This window comes from Ambystoma mexicanum, chromosome 3q, assembly GCF_040938575.1.
Source record: "Ambystoma mexicanum isolate Mex_15411 chromosome 3q, UKY_AmexF1_1, whole genome shotgun sequence".
Taxonomy (NCBI): Eukaryota; Metazoa; Chordata; class Amphibia; order Caudata; family Ambystomatidae; genus Ambystoma; species Ambystoma mexicanum.
The window spans coordinates 1,076,032,380-1,076,051,571 of record NC_090926.1 but is presented as its reverse complement, the minus strand read 5'-3'; the positions used below and the strand labels follow the sequence as shown (position 1 = coordinate 1,076,051,571).

The 19,192-nt window shown below is 48.8% G+C and overlaps 1 protein-coding gene across 1 annotated transcript in view; it reads left to right on the top strand.

The window, feature by feature from the left end:
• The window catches only part of CCDC57 (coiled-coil domain containing 57), a 1,326,425-nt gene that overhangs the window by 774,651 nt on the left and 532,582 nt on the right, over positions 1-19,192 (top strand). Inside the window, exon 16 of the mRNA XM_069655328.1 lies at positions 11,442-11,673. Within this exon, the coding sequence (XP_069511429.1) occupies positions 11,442-11,673 (232 nt within the window). The remainder of the gene's footprint in view (positions 1-11,441; positions 11,674-19,192) is intronic.

Sequence of the window (19,192 nt, the reverse complement as noted above, 5' to 3'; positions counted from 1 at the left end):
TCCTGATGACATTTCTGGTAGAGCTGGAGAAAAACAAAAGGTGAGGGAGAGGGATGCAGAAAGGGAGGGGAGGAACAAAACAAGCGACTATCATACTAGGCCTGATGACATTTCAGATAGTGCTGGGGAGGGATGGTGGGGAGGAAAAAAACAGTAACGGGAGGGTGGAGGAAACAGACAAGGTTGCTATCATATTAGGTCCAGGGACAATTCTGATAGAGTAAGTACATAGAAGAAAGTAAGGGGAGGAGATGGGAAAAGGGAGAAGGGAAAGGAGGAGAGAAAAGAGAGTAAGCTGTCAAAAAGAGTGGAGAGGCAAGAGTGGAGAGCAAATACAATTGCAGAAGTCAGTAGTGACACATAATGTTGCAAGCCAGGGTGGAATTGTAGAAGAAGGGCCCAGCCAAATAAGTGGAGTGACAGGACTGGGAACACCGTGGGGGCGACCAAGGTCCAGGCTGCCAGGAAGTTCCAGAAGCTTGGCACCCCACGCTCGCGGGGGAGAAAATCACCCGAGGGGAACATGTTAGTCTTGGTGAGGTTTATTAGACAGACTCTGGGGTCGCAACCCAAAAGACAGGGGGACCCCCAGAGTTGGTTCATTGTTTGATGTGTAGGTTGGGGGGTGGGAGGTGAAGCCAATGAAGATCGCCTGAGGGAATGTCACACAGGAATAAGATTTTCCTGGTTTGATGTTTTATTGGAGGGAAGGGGGGAGCTATTGTTGAATTAATGTCCGGGATAGGGAGATGTGCACAGGGGTGATGGGGAGAAGGGGTGAGTTTGGGAGAGGGAAGGGGAAGTTTAGCACGTTGTATGCGAAGAGGCAGCAACGCCTAGGTGACTACGACAAGGGACATGTGGGAAAGCAGGGCAGGGACATATGCCCGAGTGGTTCAGTTCACGCCACTGCGATGCAAGTAATATGGGACCGAGGACATGGTGGGATGAGAGGGGGAGGGGAGCAGAGGAGAGAAGTAGTAGTGGGAGGAGTTTTAGCTGGCATGTGTGCAAAGGGAGATGGCTGATCTGAGGATAATCAATCCTAAATGTCAAGGGATTGAGCTCCCAGAATAAAAGATCGCTGACGGGTATTATGTTCCATAAACGGCACTTAACGGTCCTCTTTCTTCAGGGGACACATTACAAACGGGGGCAGAGTCCCCCATTAAGGGGAAGGGCGTTGCCAAAATGTATTGGACCTCTCATAAAGATCGCAAGAAGATGGGTATGGCAATCCTACTACCGAAAACATTTCGGCTGACTGGGACACAGATCAAGAGGGGATTTGGAGGCAGGTTCTTGGGGATAAAGGGTTACCTTGAGAGACTACAGTACACCCTGGCTACGGTCTACGTGGCAAACGCGGGCAGGTAAAATTCTTAAACAGGATATTCGAGATGGTGGAGGGATGGGCAGAGGGTATCACTGTCCTGGGAGGGGACTTCAACCTGGTGGGAGACCCAGAGACGGATTGCTGGTTACTTAAAGGGGACAAGCGGAGGGTAGAGACCAAAGAAAAAGTCAACTTTAGGCACCTGCTGCAAGACTACCACTGGACGGATGTATGGAAGAAACACCATGCCGCGCAGGGAGCTTACACATTCTTTTCCCCTCCACACGAAACCTACACCAGTATAGATATGTTATTGACACCCCGGGAACAAGATGCAATAACACAGGGACCTAGAGTTGAAGCTATAACATTGTCGGGCCTTGTGGTTAATGTTATTTGTTGGAACCACAGGGCTTGCACAATAAAGACTGTGCTTCTGTTACATTGTGGCAAGAGAATTGTTTTCCGGTCGGGGGGATAGTGGATGATGCATCACTGTTCTTGTTGAATGTCACCCACCTTCTCGGTCATCCGACCCATGAAGCGCGTGTCAGTTGCGGCCTTCGCTGCCACCTTCTCGCCCCCCCCCTCCTCCTTCGGCTGACTCCCACCCTGACACAGCCCTCTCCTTGCTCCACTCTGCTATATCTGATACTCTTGATATCCTTGCCCCTGTCATGAAAATCCGCCTGAAGCCCAAAGCCAAATGTAACTCCTGGTATGATTCGGATCTCGTCACCCTAAAACGCAAGTGCAGGGTGGCAGAGAGGAAATGGCGTGCTTCATGTTCATCCTCTGACAAACTGGCCTGCCGCCTGCTCCAAAGGCAATACCGTCTCTCTGTTCTCACCAAGAAGAGAGCCCTTATCCAAGCCCGCATCTCTGCGGCATCTAACAACTCGGCTGAACTCTTTAAAATCTGCAAGGAGCTTGCCAATCCTGCTGCAGTCTCTACCTCTCCTGTCCCCTCCCAGGCCCTCTGCACTGCACCGGCCTCCCACTTCATCTCTAAAACTCAGGACATCCTGTCGTCACTCTCCTCCTATCACCTCCCCCCCCTCTCTTCCCTGCCCTTCCTCTGGCCCTTCTGCAGCCACCCCTCCTCCCTCCTTCTCTGCCTTTCCCCTTTTTTCTGCTGACGAGGTTTCCAGACAAGTCCAATCTATGAAAGTCTTGTCTAAACAGATTCACCCCTGTTCCTCCAAAACTATCAAGGACCACATCGACTCCTTGGCTCCTGCCCTGGCTGACTTTTGCAACCACTCCTTCGCCTCTGGAGTCTTCTCATCCCCCCTCAAGCACTCCCTTGTGCACCCTCTCCTTAAGAAACCCTCTGCCGACCCCTCCTGTCTGGCTAACTATCGCCCAATCTCCATCACTCCCTTCCTGGGCAAGCTCCTGGAACAACTGGCCATCTCCCAGCTTAACCTCCATGCTGAAGCTGTTGATAGTCTCCATGACCATCAATCTGGCTTCAGAGCGGCCAGAAGCACGGAAACTGCTCTCCTGAACATCTGTGAGGACCTGCTCTTGAACCTCGACTCCAACACTCCGTGTGTTCTCATTCTGCTCGATCTCTCTTCTGCCTTTGACACTGTCAACCATGCCATCCTGCTCAACCGTCTCCGTGATAACCTGGGTATCACTGGTCAGGCTCTGCCGTGGCTGACCTCTTTCCTTTCCAATCGACCCTCCCAGGTCCAACTTGGGTCCTTCCTCTCTGACATCTTTTTCTCCACCTGTGGCGTTCCCCAGGGATCTAATCCCTCTCCCTGGCTGTTCAACCAGTATCTGGCACTCCTTGCCCACCGCATCGCCGCCCTCTGCCCCAACTTTCAGTGCTATGAGGACGATACCCAGCTCATTTTCAGGCTACCCTTGGCCGCCTCCTCTCCCACCCTCATCTCTGACTGTCTGTCTCCTATCCAGGAATGGTGTGCTGCCAATGACCTCTGCCTTATGCTAGTAAGACTGAGATCCTACTCATCGGCACACCCACTCCCTCCTTCCCTGCAGCTCTCTGGCCGGCCTCTCTTGGCCCTCTTCCTGCTCCTACCTGCAAGGCAAAAAACCTTGGGGTCATCTTCGACTCCACACTCTCCTTCTCTCCTCATATATCTGACGTCTCTAAGAAGTCACATTACCAGCTGCACCTCCTCAGAGGTATTCTTCCCTTCCTCTCCTTCCCCCAGAAGCTCACTGTCTCCCGAGCCCTGGTTCTCTCGAAGCTGGACTACTGTAACAGCCTCTATCTTAATCTGCCTGCCTCCACTCTCCGCCCTCTGCAACTCATCCAGAACAGAACTGCAAGACTTGTCCTTGGCCTCAAGCCCAGGGACCGTATCTCTCCAGGACTGAAATCTCTACACTGGCTCCCAGTGGCTGCGAGGATTATGTTCAAAACCCTCTGCATTGTCCACAAGGCCTTCTGGGGCCTGGGGCCTAAATACCTTCAACTCTCTCTTCCTAGATATCTTCCTTCCTGAGCCCTACGCTCATCCGTCTCCAACTCCCTCAGGGTCAGCCGCTTCTCGAAGCAACGAGCTGGGGGTAGATCTCTCTCCGCGGCAGGGGCCTCCCTCTGGAACAGCCTTCCTGCCTCCCTGAAACTTGAGGAGAACCATCTCCGGTTCCGGAAGCACCTCAAAATCTTCCTCTTCACTTCTGCTTTCTCTCTCCCTCTCCCCTGCTAAATTCTTCACCTAAACTGCACTTATTCTGCAACTGGGCCACTCTCACCGACCTCGGTCCTGGGCCCAGTCACTCTTCACTTCACTGCCTCCCTGGCAACCCCTGCACTGTGGGACTGTCTCTGTATCCCTACAGCCCCCCCCCCCCCGCCAGCACTTGTCTGCACTTACCTTGCACTTGCCACCAGCTGGCCCTATTTATTTATTATTTTATTTCTATTCTACTTATTTGTACTCCACTTCCCCCCCCTTCCCCTTGCACTTTTTCCCTTCCCCCTACCCCTGCACTTGTGCGGTCTGAATGACACCTGGCCTAGTAGGATCGTTGTCTGTCTTCCCCTTGTTCCCCCCTCCCTGCCTCGTCGCGCCTTGAAACACTTGTGTATAGGCTCGTTACAAATGCCATATCCTATCATGTTGGTTTCATTAAGCGTCATTTAATATGGTCGTATTGGAGCTGAATACTAGCAAGGTTCATGAAGGTTAGAATCCAGGTAAATACCAAGGGTTTTGGCTGCAGCCGAGGTGGGGATTCGGTGTCTGTCAATGGTAAACTCCTTGTAGGCTGGGTCAATGTTGTGTAGCGTGAAGTGAGAGCCGACAATGAGGATTTCGTTCATTGAGGCAAAGTAGGTGAGATGCCATCCGGTTTTGTATGAGTTAATGGTGGCTTAGTCCTGAGCCTATGAACCGGGTAGAGTTATAAGGAGCTGCGTGTCGTAGGAGTAGTTTGTGTGAGATAGGCTGAATAGGTGAAGGTGGTTGAAGAGGGGTTTTGAATAAAGGTTCTAGAGGGTGGGGGAGAGGAAGCAACCTTGGGGAACATTGCAGGTGACAGGAGACGTTGTGGTGGAAAAGTCCTCGATGAAGACTCGTGAAGATCTGTCAGCTAGGAATGACCTAATTTGTCTGTCGAGGCAAGTTGTGAGCAAAGGGTTTGGCGGTCTACCAGGTTGAATGCTGCGGAGAGGTCCAGCATCATAAGGAAGGCAAGTTTGCCAGTGTGCTAGATGGCATCAAGCTGAATTTTCAGGTCAAGTAGGCCATTTTCGGTTCTGTGCTTGATGCGGAATCATGATTGGTGAACACTCAAGATGATATTCTCCTCGAGATACTGTTGATACACATATAGGCTACACGATCCAGGATCTTCAGGAGATAAGTTACCGTAGTAATGGGGCGATAGTTTGTAGGTATGGAGGGGTCGAGAGAAGGTTTCTTGAGCAGCGGTAGGACCCACGTTTCCTTTAGGGAGGTTGGCACCGAATTGGTGGAGAAGGAAGCATTAATGATGGCTGTGATGATAAGTGTCTCGGCACAGTCTTTGATGATTGGGGTTGGGCAGGTGTCACCTTTGCAATGGGGTGCAGGTGTGGGCCGATAAGGCGCTGGGTGCTGTGGGTGGTGGTGGTTTGACTAGCATGGCAAGTTGTTTTTCTTTGGGGGAGTACACTTTTCCAGTCCAATGTCAGGTCTGGCTTGTGTGGGGTTGGTGGTCTCTAGCTCCCGGAGGATTTTGAATAGTTCCCATGAGTTGAATTTGGCGCTACTGATTCTGGAGTTGGAGCTGCTGGCTTTCGCAGCATGGATTTCCCTTTTGAAGTCTTTGGCGAGGGAGGTGAAGACGGCATTGCAGGCAGGGGCGTTTTTTTTTTACAGGCTAGCCCAGAGTTGCTCTTTTTGGCACTTGCTTCGAGAAGCTCAGTCAAGTGTGAACCAAGTGTTTTTTTTTAGTGAGGGTTTGGCTTTCCAAAGTTTGAGTGGGGCAAATATGTTGACTGCCTGATCAATGGTTTGCTTGTAGATGTCAACCAGAGCTGCTGGATCTGTCACTGAGGAAGGGGGGTGAGCAAGGGTAACAAGTAACGGGGTGAGGTTAGTGTTGTTGAGGTGTTTTGTGCACCGGGCCATACCGTCAGGATTAGCAGGGTGAGCTGGTCTGGGGCACTCAGAAGGGGGGTTTTGAAGGCAATTTTGTGGTGGTCAGACCATGGGCAAGAGGAGGTGACGGGAATGGAGATGTTGCAATTGAGGTCGCTGATCCAGTCAAGGTGCGGCCTTGGTCGTGGGTGGGCTCGAGGGATCGTTGTGTAAAGCCATCGCTTGGTTGAGTGCAGTGTCTATGCTGGTGGCGAGTGAGTCTGCTGGATCGTTGAGGCCTAGTTTGAGGTCTCCAAGGATTACACATTTTGAGATGGGCTTAATGGAGGAGAAGATGCTTTGCAGTAAGTTATCCGCGAAGGCTGGGCTGGGGCCAGGAGGGCGGTAGATAAGAACGTTGGTAATGGAATCGGTAGGTGACATGGAGAGCTTGTCAAGTAGGAATTTGCAGTTGGGTATGACGTTGGTGTGCGTGGCTCTGATAGTGAGGGTGTTTTTGAAGATGAGGGCGATGCAGCCTAGAGGATCTGTCACGTTTTAGGATGGTGTAACCCAAAGGGATGGAGATGAAAAGGGCTGGACCTGCAGCAGGAAGGAGCCAGGTTTAAGTAATGGCAAGTAAGTCGAGGTTGTTGGAAATTGAGGTCATGGATTTCAGCTGCGTGAGCTGGGAATGATCTTGCGTTTAATTATCGCACAGTTGATTGTCTTATGGATTGGTCTGGCAGGCATGCACGTTTGCATAGGGCACACTGGCTGGGGAGCATAAAGAGGGAAGCATGGGATGAACTGCGAGCGCAGTCTGAGAAATCTATTCCTCGTAAGGATCGAAGGAAACATAGCGATAGCAGATACATCGGTTTCAGGTTGCGTGTGGCATGGTCTGTGTATCTGCGATGGGGGGAATGGCTGGGGATCGTGGTGTGGGGGCCTATTCCTCGAAAGGATCAGAGGGGGCGTAGCGCTGGTAGAGCCGTAGGCGTCGAGCTGATAAGGTTATTGGCGGGGTGGCATAGATGTGCCTTGCGGAAACTGTGAGTTGTGGGGAGTGTGAAAGCACCAAGGTGCTTACCTGTAGTCCAAGTTTGGCCGGCGTCTATGAAGACCGGCTGGACTTGAATGGCGGGTGCCGTGGGGGATCTTGGGTTAGGGGCTGTTGCCGGTCTCGGATCTGCCTGAGGTCGTTGCAAGACCACAGTGATGGGGTCCGGCCGAGAACGCAAGCCATTGTGCAGTGCCTAAAACCTGTGGTGCTCAACACTGCACCCTTGGCCTGCGCAGGCTTTGCCGCAGAGGGTTTGGCATGCAGGTTTTAAACAAAGCAGCGTCGAACGTCGATGCGTAGCACGTAGTGGAGGTGGATCGAGCAGCGTGCTTTGCGGACCGGCAGCGATCAACACTGCACATTTGAGCTGTGTGGGCTTCGCCGCAGAGGGTTCGGCACACAGGTTTTAAACGAAGCAGAGTCAAATGTCACAGACAGTGGGGTGTGCGGGAAACAACTGTCATAATTCACTGCTGGAAGTTAACTGCCAATGGGAAAACGTGGGATGTTTTTCCTACCTGGGCACTCTTGTCAAACATAGAAAGTGAGCTGGCAGGGTGCCAAACGCTTTTGGGCACTGACACAATGGGGGACACTCACAACGTTGATCCTCTTATGTGCTCTGATGTCCTGTGCCAGCAGAGATTACAATTAAGCCATGGGTTTTACATGTTTGTCAATGTGTTCAATGCTTTATCTGTTTAGCTTTTAGTTTTCCCAGTCCTTGAAAAAGTAACAGGAACATCTGGAGTACCATGTCCTTGGGGCTGGAGGTATAGGCTGACATGATCCGGTACATGATGTGTACCAGCCCCATCTTGATAGCCGACTCGAAACTCAATATGTTGCCTCCGGGCATATCACTATTTATAACCTAGATCCTTACCCTCTCTGCCTTGCCTTTGTAGGAACAGATGCACTAAAACATTCCTTTGCAGGGAAGTGACTGGTGTGATCCGTATGCATAAATGTCAATGTCTGAAGGCTGCAGCTTGGCAGGGTGTCTCAAAGCAGAGTAGGTTCTCTCACTCATGACATTCACAGTGGCTCCTGTGTCAATGAGAAACTCTTGGGTGCTGCCACTTATCTGCATAGGCATTGTCGGGCTGAAATCTGTTGCCTTTCTGTTGCCAATGGTGTGGACGTACCCTCTTTTCCTTTCGCCACTTGATGATGATTTCGACCCTGACTGGTGCTTGGGGGACGACTCAATGTAGCGCACATTTCGTCTTGTAAACCTCCGCTTATGGTCATCTGGCGTGCAGGATCTGTGACATTCATACTGTCGTCCGGTAGTCTGTTTAGTGTTCCGGGGCGACGTGCGACACCGTCCAGGGGAGCTCCTTCTGCTACGATGAGGTGATGATCTCTGGTGCGTGTTCTTCTGTCCCTCGGATGACCTTCTTGAGTACTTATCTCTGACCTGAGGGATACATATCTCAATGCTTTGCACATGGACTTGAATTGATTGTCATCTCCGCAAGCATCACAGCGGTGGGCCAAAGCAGGGCACATCCCTTCATGAGGGAAGTCGTAGCAACACCTGTAGCATTTCAGGCAAGGATCCTTTTTGCATGTTTTGTCAAACGCTTGTATTCGGCACAGGGGGACCGGTGCGACTTGAGAGAATGAGTTCTTCCACATGGACTCGGCCTGCCTGCCTATGGCCATATTGACCCTTGCCAACATGAGAATGTCCTCCAAGGATCTCCTCTTCTGCGGTAGCTTTTTGCGAAATTGTGGGGATGCACAGCCAACGATCACTTGAGACCTGATGGCCTCATCTGCAGAGTAATTCTCGAAGTTACAGTATTTTACTCTCTCCCTTAATCTCACTACGAATAGATCCAACCTCTCTCCCTTATCTTGTGTGGTAGTATGGAAAACATGCCTTTTTAGTCTGTATTCCGATGCAGGGTGAAGTAGGCATTTAAAGCGTTGATGATGTCCTTAAATGTGACAGTGGTCTGCGGCAACATCTCGTAGACCATGTGGCGCACAGTAGACTCCAGCGTGTGAATCATAATGGCCCTTAAAGGCTGTGGTTCTTGCACCTGTAGGGCGTCGATGTAGAAGTCCAGAAGCCTTCGAGCCCACCTGGACCCCAGACTACTGGTATCTGTGATGTCGAATGATGGCACCCCTTGGAGATGTACATTTTCTTGCTATAGCTCATGGTGCATGGGCAGGAGGGGAAGGAGGTGGCCGGTGTGGATGCAGAGGGCTCATCGGACGACATGGCCTCGGTGACTCCTCCTCCGATTACAGCAAGGAGTACACTCCTCTGCAGTTGCTGGCACGTTGTATGTGTGTCTGTCTTGTGGAGCAGTCCAACGCCAAAACACTTCTAGAACAGCTTGGGAGGTCCTCCCTGGCAGCAGATTGACTGTGCCTGCTGCTATGGAAGATCACTTGGGTATTGCAGTGCTGCACAACGTTGCTGACCTGGAACAAATATTAGCTCTGTAATGCAGGTTGCTGGTGCTTCCTGGAGTGATGTATCACATTGTTGCTGTCCTGGAGGATAGGCCCAGTCCCTGATGCAGGCTGCTGGTTCTCTCGTGGAGCAGACACACCCTTAAAGGGGGTAAGGGGGCACAGTGCAAAGTGCCACCATTAGTGTCCCGGTGCGGCTGCTCGCACAGCGGATGGCGCCAATGACGGTCTGTAGAATATGGCGTGGAAGCGTTGTGTGTGGGCATGGGCTTAATGACCTTGTCGCCAGTATTGCATTCTCTGCTACGGCCCCATACTTGACAACATTCTGTGATCAAAATGATGTAGGATTTTTCAAGTTTCAAAAATAATACTTAGCATAACAATAACATTACATGAAATTACAAAACATAGAGCATTCTAAAATACACAACCCAACAAACAGCACAACATGGGAAGATGCTCAAATGATTAAAATGTATAATAATGAATGGTAAATTGACAACAAATTCAATTACCTAACTTCACAGAAAATAATCACACAGAGCTGGTAGGCAACGTTTGCCACTGCTCTGTAGCAGCAGCCTGGGTAGTACATATTTATTCCTGCAGTGCCGGTTGAACACTGAACAACATGGAGACTGATACCCTCATAAGTCCGATAGGCAGATGCCATGTGATGCGGGTACGCTCTGCCACTTGCCTTCACTTGCGGTTCACCTAAGGTCTGTCCCGGCAGGAGTGCAGGGCAGAGTCATGTAGCTGTCAGTTCAGTGGATTGACCTGAGCCCATCACTCAAATTGATTACTTACCTGCCCACTACACAGACAGATTAATTGCCTTAGAGTCCCATAAATTACCAGCCACTGTAAAAAACAGTAGGATCTGTCACCCAAATCTGTAAACGGTAGGACTGCTTAAAAAGCAGTAGCCTACTGCCTGAATCGGTAGGGTTGGCAAGTATGCAGCCCACTCATGGATTTATGGACGCAGCAGATAAAGAACCACATGGACAGCGGGGTGTACAGGTAAACAATCGTCTTTATCCACCGCTGGAAGTTAACTGCCTGTCTGGGCACACTTGTCAAACATAGAAAGTGGGCTGGCAGGGTGCCCAAACACTAGAACGTGACAGTACACTGCAACCATGTTGAACTTCAGAATATACTTCTTGTCCTGTCACAATCTCCTTATGATCCTGTGGCTGTAGATGAGGGGGATGTGCTTACTTAATGATTCCGCCCATTGACACCATTAGTAGGGCTGTGGTGGAAGATCGGGGGCATCGCTCTGTGTGCTTGTAGAATCTGTGGTGCTCTTTATCCAAGTACAAGTAGGACAGCACAAGGGGCGTACGAGCTGTCTGCGCAAATACATCATCTCTGCAAATACCATGACTTCTCCAGCAAACTCTGTCTCCTGAACTCTCTTCAAATGCACGGTTTCTCTGGTGTCCTGCGTCGGCCTATGAACAGTAGCACTGCTGTGACAATGCACGAATAATAGTGCTGCTGTCTGGTGGTGAAAGGGTGTTCATTCAACTAACTGCTGCAGACATTCTTACTCTTCTATAGCTATGGGATGGATGGAGGGCTGGTTTTGAGATTACGCACATTACAGAAATAATCCTTGACATTGTTTTGCTTGCTAACCATGTTCAGTTTTTAAGATACCTTTCTATGTTTAGTCTAATTTTGTGACCTGTTGTGTACACTCACTTTTTGGTCGGCTAGGTACTTTTTTGTCGCTTGCCTTCAATGCCAGTGATCCATCCAGTGACCCATTGCCATAGCTAAAATTGGATTATGCAAGAAATGTACCAGTTTTTGTTGTAGAAAATAGAGTATCTCTAGCCCGAGTGTTACTCTTGCTCAATAACATTCCATGTATACCTTTCCCACCAAACCAGTTGATGTCTGAGTAGTTTGCACTTAGTGACCTGCTGGAGCACAGCATGATAATTTGTGTTTGAGCCTCACATTTGTAATGTGAGAAAATAAGTCGTTGACCTTGTGACCCTTTAAATCTCCTATTGTGTACCTCATCTTTCAGAGTTCTGTAATAAAACAGCTTCAGGAAGAAATCCTTAGTCTCCGTCAAAAGTTAAACTCTGCCCATGTGTCAGGAGATGGACTCCAACAGAACATGGGCCTTGAAGTACAACTCCTGCTGAGCACACTGAGGGATGCAGCAAGCAGGATAACCCGCCTGAGCCGTGAGAAAGAGCAGCTGATCGACCTGGGGAACAGGTTGCGAGCAGAGCTTGTGTCTGTGGGACGAGAAGGTAAGCAAAGGGAATGAAGAGAACACAAGGACAGTAAGAGTGGGAGACCAGATAAAATACATCCCATGAGCGGGCTATAGGGAGAGCTATGAAAGCATGCAACATGAGCCCCAAGGAAGATGGGGTAGGTAACAGTATGGAGTTAGGAAAAGTGGGAAACGGCAAACGATGATCAAAATTGACACTTTGGGACAGCCTTGGCATGTAGTGCTCCCTATTAACCAGCTTAAAGTATTTTCCACTGCATCCAATCTGGATCTAGTTGCTGCTATTTCAGTCAGAAACTGCTACTGCTTTGAGAATGTAGGGCTAATAATAAGCACCAGATAAAAGGATAGACCATAGAAAATATGTGTTTCACGGGAGAGGAAAGCAGAAGTGGAAGTTTAACTTTGGAACAGATAGAGTAGAAATACCTGGCCTGAATTTTGAGTTACTAAGCCCAACACATCTTAATGAGTTTTTTCTGGTTCTTCCCTTAACAAGATTTTATTAAATAATGGGTCAGAACTCTGAATTTATATTACAAATTTATCAAGAACTAGATAAAAAGCCATAGGGTTTATTGGCTGTTTCGAATGGAAACACATCCAATATTTAAATCCTTCTGATGGTATGCCTGCCACAATATAGAAGGAGAATTGTAGAGCCAGCAAATCATTTATGTCCATCATAAATGTGTTCACCCTAAAGAAACACCGAAATCAAAGTAGAAATATATTTGTGCCACATCACTAGAGCAATGCCTAATATAGTGTGTCGGTGCTGCACTGGAAACATTGACAATCATAAAGTAAATACCTGTGGAAACTGCACTAGATTTTAATACTGGGGCAAGAGATATAATTGCACCATTCTTAGATCTTGTGCCAGAAAATATATTGCACAACCCTCTTCCAAGGATCTTAACCGTTGGTTCCTTTTCAACATTGGCCTTAACCTCCACCACATCACAGCATTGACACCCTGAATCAACCTACTTGGCATCAGGAAGATACGCCACCTCTCTACTTATTACTCCAGTAGAACTCTCATTCCAACCTTAGTAATCAAAATACTATCCTGATCCCATGCTCAACACTCACTAAGGTGAACTACAATCTTCCCCACTATTTCTCCACCTCCAATCAGTACCTTTGCGCTGGCTGGCTTTCTATAAGAAACCATTCACTTTTGGATTTTCTACTGCACATCCTGGACACTCTTCATGCACTTGCACCCTCCTACATATCTGGCACTCTCACCAGTGGATCTCTCGCCCACCCCCTTATTTAAAAAAACCTGACTGCTATCCAATCATTTAAATCCTCAATTAAGCCTCACTTGGCTATGAAGATGCACCCTCCAACTATCCTGACTGCCCTGGTCTTTACCATAACGTCCATAACTATATAAAGCATTTGCCTGTTCTTAGCCATTCCCGCCAAATGTGATATTATATATGTCTTGTCCTTTCCTCTGTGTCTGTATAATTTCCTCTTACCCATTGGTCTGCAACCATTTACTTCTCCATCATATTGAACAGCATCTGAATCAGGATTGTCCTACTGTCTGCTTGCTTTTGTACAGGGGAAGATGAAGGTCTGGTCTAAACACGTTTTGGCATTAAATACAAATGTATCATTGGTGCTGTCCTAATTAATAATAATCAAATCCAAACTGGGCGAAAATATAATACAGTGAGTTCCTAAAGTGGTACAATCAAAGGTGCTGCCACCATGTGCATGAGCCCTTCAAGTCCAGATCTGTGGAGGGAAAGTATGCCGCAGCAGTCACCCAGGTACTCTTTAGCTTAGTAGTCTGAACAGGAAGAAAACAAAGATGATAAAGTGTTAGGGAAGGAAGAGAATTGAGTTTGATTCAGATAGGATTTGCACAAATCTCCAATATTAGCTACACTATTTCGGAAAAAGATTAAATTATATATGACCTATACATGCTCTTATATACCATGATGAGGCACTCAAACCCTGTGTCAATTGTAGTCACATAAATTGTGTTACTTGGTAATAAATAGAACATAAATTGAAATAAATTGTTATACCATAGTTAGAAATATATTTTTTTTCTAATTTAATTTTATTGAGTTTTAACACCGTAAGTGAACAGCTGGGTAAATACCAAGATAGGCGTACATAATGGCTTCACAAAATTATCACGTTCTAGCCATATGAGATTTCAATGATAGCATAGAAGTCCACTTTCAACAGTTGAACAAAAAAAAAACCATGTGTCCCCCCCCTGTCAATTCTCGTAGAACTTCCAGGGCTTGGCGTTCGTTGTCGTGCTCTATATTAGGTGGTGTGAAATTGATCGTTGGTTATGTACTGAGTTACAGGCGAAGTTTGTGACAGACATGGTTATCAGGTAGTATGAGTACAAGATTCGGTTCCTGGTGGGGCTTGATAGATGTTAATTTGATTAGATTGGTGAGTCGGTCGCAACCGTATTCGTGATGTGTTGTCCTGTGAAGTCGCTCCAAGCTTCTTCGTGTCGTGTGGCCTTGTCATGGAGGGCCGCGGTTATTTTCTCCATCGTATATATGTTCATGGCAATTTGTAGTCAGTCCTTTTTGTCTGGTAAGCGTGGGGACCTCCATTTGATGACTAGGGCCGCTCTTGCAGCCAGTAGTAGAGGGGATATTAGTCCTTTTACACGCGCCACTTCGTCGTCGTCGTCTTCTTCAAGGCTAAACAGAATGAGAAGCGGTGATGGTTCCCTTTCTATGCCATCTATTTGCTTTATCCATCCCAGGAGCTCTGGCAAGTACATGCGTACCTTAGGGCACTTCCACCACATGTGCCAGTAGTCGGCATCCTTGCCGCAGTGTCGCCAACATTTTGGACTGGTAGTTTGGAACATTTTGGACAGTCTTACCGGGTCATACTGCTAGCGGTGGAGCAATTTCACCGCATGCAATTTGTACTGGGTGGCAATTGATATTTTGGCCGGTGTCTCGCAGATTTTGTCCCAGGCTCGTTCAATAGGGAATTTGATGAAGTCCTTTTCACATCGCTCTTTGAGGCGGAGACTCAGAGTTTGGTCTTTAGTGATTAAGGTCTTGTACATGCGAGCTATTAGTCCCTTTGTTGAGTTGGACCTGTCCAAAATAGTTTCAAAAGGCGTAAGTTCTCTTTGTGTGGTTTCCTTCCATTCCTTCCTTGACATGACCCCTTTTAATCGCAGGTTACAAAAGGATCGGGTGAATTTGGAGGGCCTCTTCCAGTTGAGAAATTGAAATGAATTTCCCCTTTCTCCACAGTTGGCCAACTCTCTCAAGGCCGGCATCAAACCAGGTTTGGTATCTGGCATGTTCGGGGATTTCCTCTCCGATCCCGGGGGACCACAGATGGCTCAGGGGGGAAGGCCATGTCGTGATTCCAGTCATCGCTTTCCCTTTCTTCCAGATGTTCCACATAGAGCTCAGTATTGGGTGGTCGCTCAGGCGTTTTGTGATCTTTGATCTGGGGACCCATAGCCACTCGGCGAGTGTAACGTGGACCAGGACATCATTGTCCAGTTGGATCCATTAGAGGTCTTTTCTGTCGCACAGGTGTGGGATCAGGATTCTAAGTTGGGTTGCTTGATAGTATCGTTTTATATCTGGGAGGCCCACCCCCCCCCCCCATTTCTTTCGGGAGTATCAGGATATCGTACGGTATCCGTGGTTTCTTTCCTTACCACAGGAATTCCAGTAGGAACTTCTTCACCTGCTAGAAGAAGTGGTCCTGGATTGAAATGGGCAGGACCTGGAAGGGGTACAGGAAACGCGGGAGGCTCACCATCTTGATAGCATTTAAGCGCCCCATCCAGGGATTGTGAGCGATTTCCATTTCGTGAGGTCAGATTTGAGAGCATTTAGGAGTTGTGGGAAGTTTGCTTCGTAGAGCTGGGCTAAGTCTCTTGTTAGGTTGATCCACAGGTATCGCAGTGTAGGGCCCCCGATAATTAAGCCTAGGCGTTCTAGCTCGGTCTGCTGTTCCGGGGAGGGTTCGTGGAGCGGGAAGAGGATGGATTTGGTCTTGTTTATTTTGAAACCAGAAAGCGTCCCGTAGTCCTCTATGAGGCGTATCGCCCTTGGGATTGACAACAGTGGGTTTAGTACATGGAGTAGAATGTCATCCGCATACAAGGCTAGTTTGTATTCCCTACCGTTCACCTGTATTCCCTCAACCGCAGTGTCTGCCCGGAGGGCTCGAGCTAGGGGTTCTAGGGAGAGTGCAAAAAGGATCGCCGATAGGGGGCAGCCTTGTCTCGTTCCCCTCCTGAGGGGAAACCAGCGGGAGTACTGGGCGTTCACAGCTACGGAGGCTTTTGGGGCTGTGTAAGCAGCTTTTATCGCTCGTCTAAGAGTGAGTCCCAGGCCTATGTGCTTCAATGTGGCCTCTAAGAAGTGCCATTCAACTCTGTCGAACGCTTTCTCAGCATCAATCGAGAACAGTGCTGGCATGTTCGGGAGTGCTTGCCTCATGTATTGGGTGGAGGGTCTTGCGGGTGGAGTCTGCGGCTTGCCTGCCCAGGATGAAACATACTTGGTCGTTGTGGATTATTGTGGGCATGTGTGACTCTAGGCGTGCAGTGAGAACCCTCGTGTATATTTTGGCGTCGATATTCAGGAGTGATATCGGGCGGTAGGAGGCACATTGCTTGGGGTCCTTTCCTTCCTTGGGAATCACTGTTATTAGGACTTCAGAGAAGGATTCGGGTGCCACACCAGTGTGGAGGATATTATTAAAGAGGTCGACCATGAATGGGAGTAGGGCATTCTGGAAAGTTTTGTAGAACCCTGCCGTGTATCCGTCGTTTCCTGGCGCTTTCCCCTTTGGGAGTCTTTTGATTGCATCTTCGATTTCTTCCCCTGTGATGGAAGCATCCATGGCTTGTGTGGTTTCCATTGGCAGAGTGGGCGTGGATACTTTAATCAAATAGTCTGTAATCGCCTCTGAGTGTGGTGCTTCCTGCGAGGTGTATAACGTCTCATAGAAGTTGGCGAAAGATTCGGGGAGATTAGGGGGGGGGGCGGTGGTCTTGAGGTGTGTCTGTATTATGCACCGTTGGCACCCATCGTTCACGTCGCTGGCCTAGAGTCTTGCAGCGAGTAAGGCGCCTTCTTTGTCCCCATGTTCGTAGTGCTTTTGTTTCAGACATTGGAGCTTGTGCACGATGCTACTTGTCTCTAATTGCCGTAGTTCTTCCCTTTTGGCGTTGGCTTGTGCAATCTTGTGTACTCTATCAGAGCTCGCCGATTGAGCCGTGAGGTCAAGTTGGGCAATTTCGTTTCGTAGGTTATTTTACATGAGTAGGCGTTCCCTTTTTTTTGCTGCACCCTCCCTAATAAGGATTCCCCTCCATGTGGCTTTGCCTGCCTCCCAGACTATGTTGATGGGAGTTTCACCCATATTGTTTTGGTCGAAGTATTGGGCGATATCCTGCTCAAGCTGCTCTCGAAAAACTGGGTCCTTGTAAAGTGTCTCATTGCATCGCCATTTGGAGCTTCTCCGAGGGAGAGCCATCCGTTCGAGGGTGACCAATACCATGTCATGGTCCGACCATGTTACAGGCGATATGGTCGCTGTGGTTGTTGCTGCGGCGAGCGCCGAGGTTACATATACATAGTCTATTCTGGAGTATGTGGCATGGGGCGCGGAATAGAAGGTGTAACCTGTCCGGTTCGGATTCATGCTTCTCCATGTGTCTGTAAAATTGTAGGCGTCTATCATTTCTGTAATTCGGGTGCGCCCCGCGCCCTGTGAACAGGTTGTGGACAGATTGCCTGCTTGCCTGTCCAAGTCTGGGTCCATCCATGTGTTGAGGTCGCCTCCTATTATCACTTCCCCCTCTGCCTCGCTCATGATCTTGGGGATCGCTTGTTGGAGGAACCGGGACTGTCCGGTATTGGGTGCATATACGGACGTGAGTGTGATGATGGTGTCCTGTATCTTGCCAACCAGCGCCAGCGATCTTCCACTCACGTCTGACCAGGACCTCAAGAGCTCAAAACAAATTGATTTGCTGACTAGAATTCCAACTCCAGCTTTCTTCAGTGGGCTGGAGCTCCAATATTCTGTGCCCAGTTTGGCATAGAGTACCCGCCTTTCCTCTCCTTTGCTCTATCGGGTCTCTTGGAGAAAAAGTATGTCTAGGTTCGCTCTCTTGAATTCTCGGATGACTAGCGATCTTTTGGTGGGGGAGTTAAGCCCCTTCACGTGCGTGTGCCAATTCTGAGCATGCCATGCCTGTCACGTGATTCGTCACAACCACCGATGAGTGGTAAGCCCTGTGGATTCGTTAATCACGTCACCTCGGTCTTCGCCGTAGATCGCTGCTGTGAAAGTGTTCAAATGATTGTCCCAAGGCAAATGGGACTCTGACGATTTTGGTATCCCATCCCTTCCCCCCCTTTCCGGGTATTAAACATGATACCCGTTGTCCTCAGCTCCAGCTTTTCGCCCAACATTTCCATCGCGAGGAGCTGAGTCCCAGTTTGATGGCGTCCGAGTTGAACCAGGTGCATGCGACCGGTTTACTATCGGACCGCCCGTGAGGGTCGTGACCACACGGCCCCAGTCATAGGTAACATCTGATTAACATTTTGAGCCCCCACCCCCTCAATTCTTAGAAAGGTCAACTTGAGTTACAACTTAACAAACAACAACAAGTTTTATCATGAAATAGCAAATATAGTGATACATGCGGTTTCCAGCTCCCATGATCGCCAGCCAGTCGTCCGTTATAACTCTGAAGGGAAGTTCACTGTAGTCTGGACCTGGTGGCTGTAGTATGTCAGTGTCTAGCGCGTTGGAGAGTCTCTGCGCCATGAATCTTGAGTGTACGTAGCCGGATCAGGAAATTTGTGCGTACCGCATCATTTGGTATTTTCCGGCATATCATTGGGCCGTCTGTAATTTCTAGCTCCTTTTGACTTTCTTCCTTTTCGGGCCTCGAGGTCCCCATCGTGCTCCGTCCTGTGGTGTTTCTTCTTGTGATCCTTCTCTGGGGCCAGTGCCAAGGAGATCCGCGATACAATCTCTGATTTCTTCTTCGGAGCGGAGTGTTATCTTCCTGCTTACGTGTTCGAACGTGAGGGAAAAGGGATATCCCCACCTATATCTTGTGCCTTGATCCTTGAGAGAAGCGAAGATAGGTCCTGGAAGATGGTTATTTGGGCCCCCCCAAGGGTGAGGGTGTCACCTGACCTGGCCTTCGCTAGTATCCTGGTTCTATCTTGGTATCTATGAAATATTGCCAGAACCAACCTCGGCCCACCAGCTCTGTGTATTTTTTCTATTGCGGGTTCGTCTATATTCTCATCCGCGGTTAGGATCCTGATGATGTCGTGTATGGTATGTTTAAGATCTTCCTCCGTTTCTCCCTCCCGTTCTGGAATTCCAAAAAATCGCAGGTTATTTCGTCTTTCCCTATTTTCTAAATCATCGATCTTTAGACGGATGTCTTCCTCTCTTTTTACTATATTATGCATACGGGTGTCTAGTTGCGCTTCTAGTGTGTTGATTGAGGC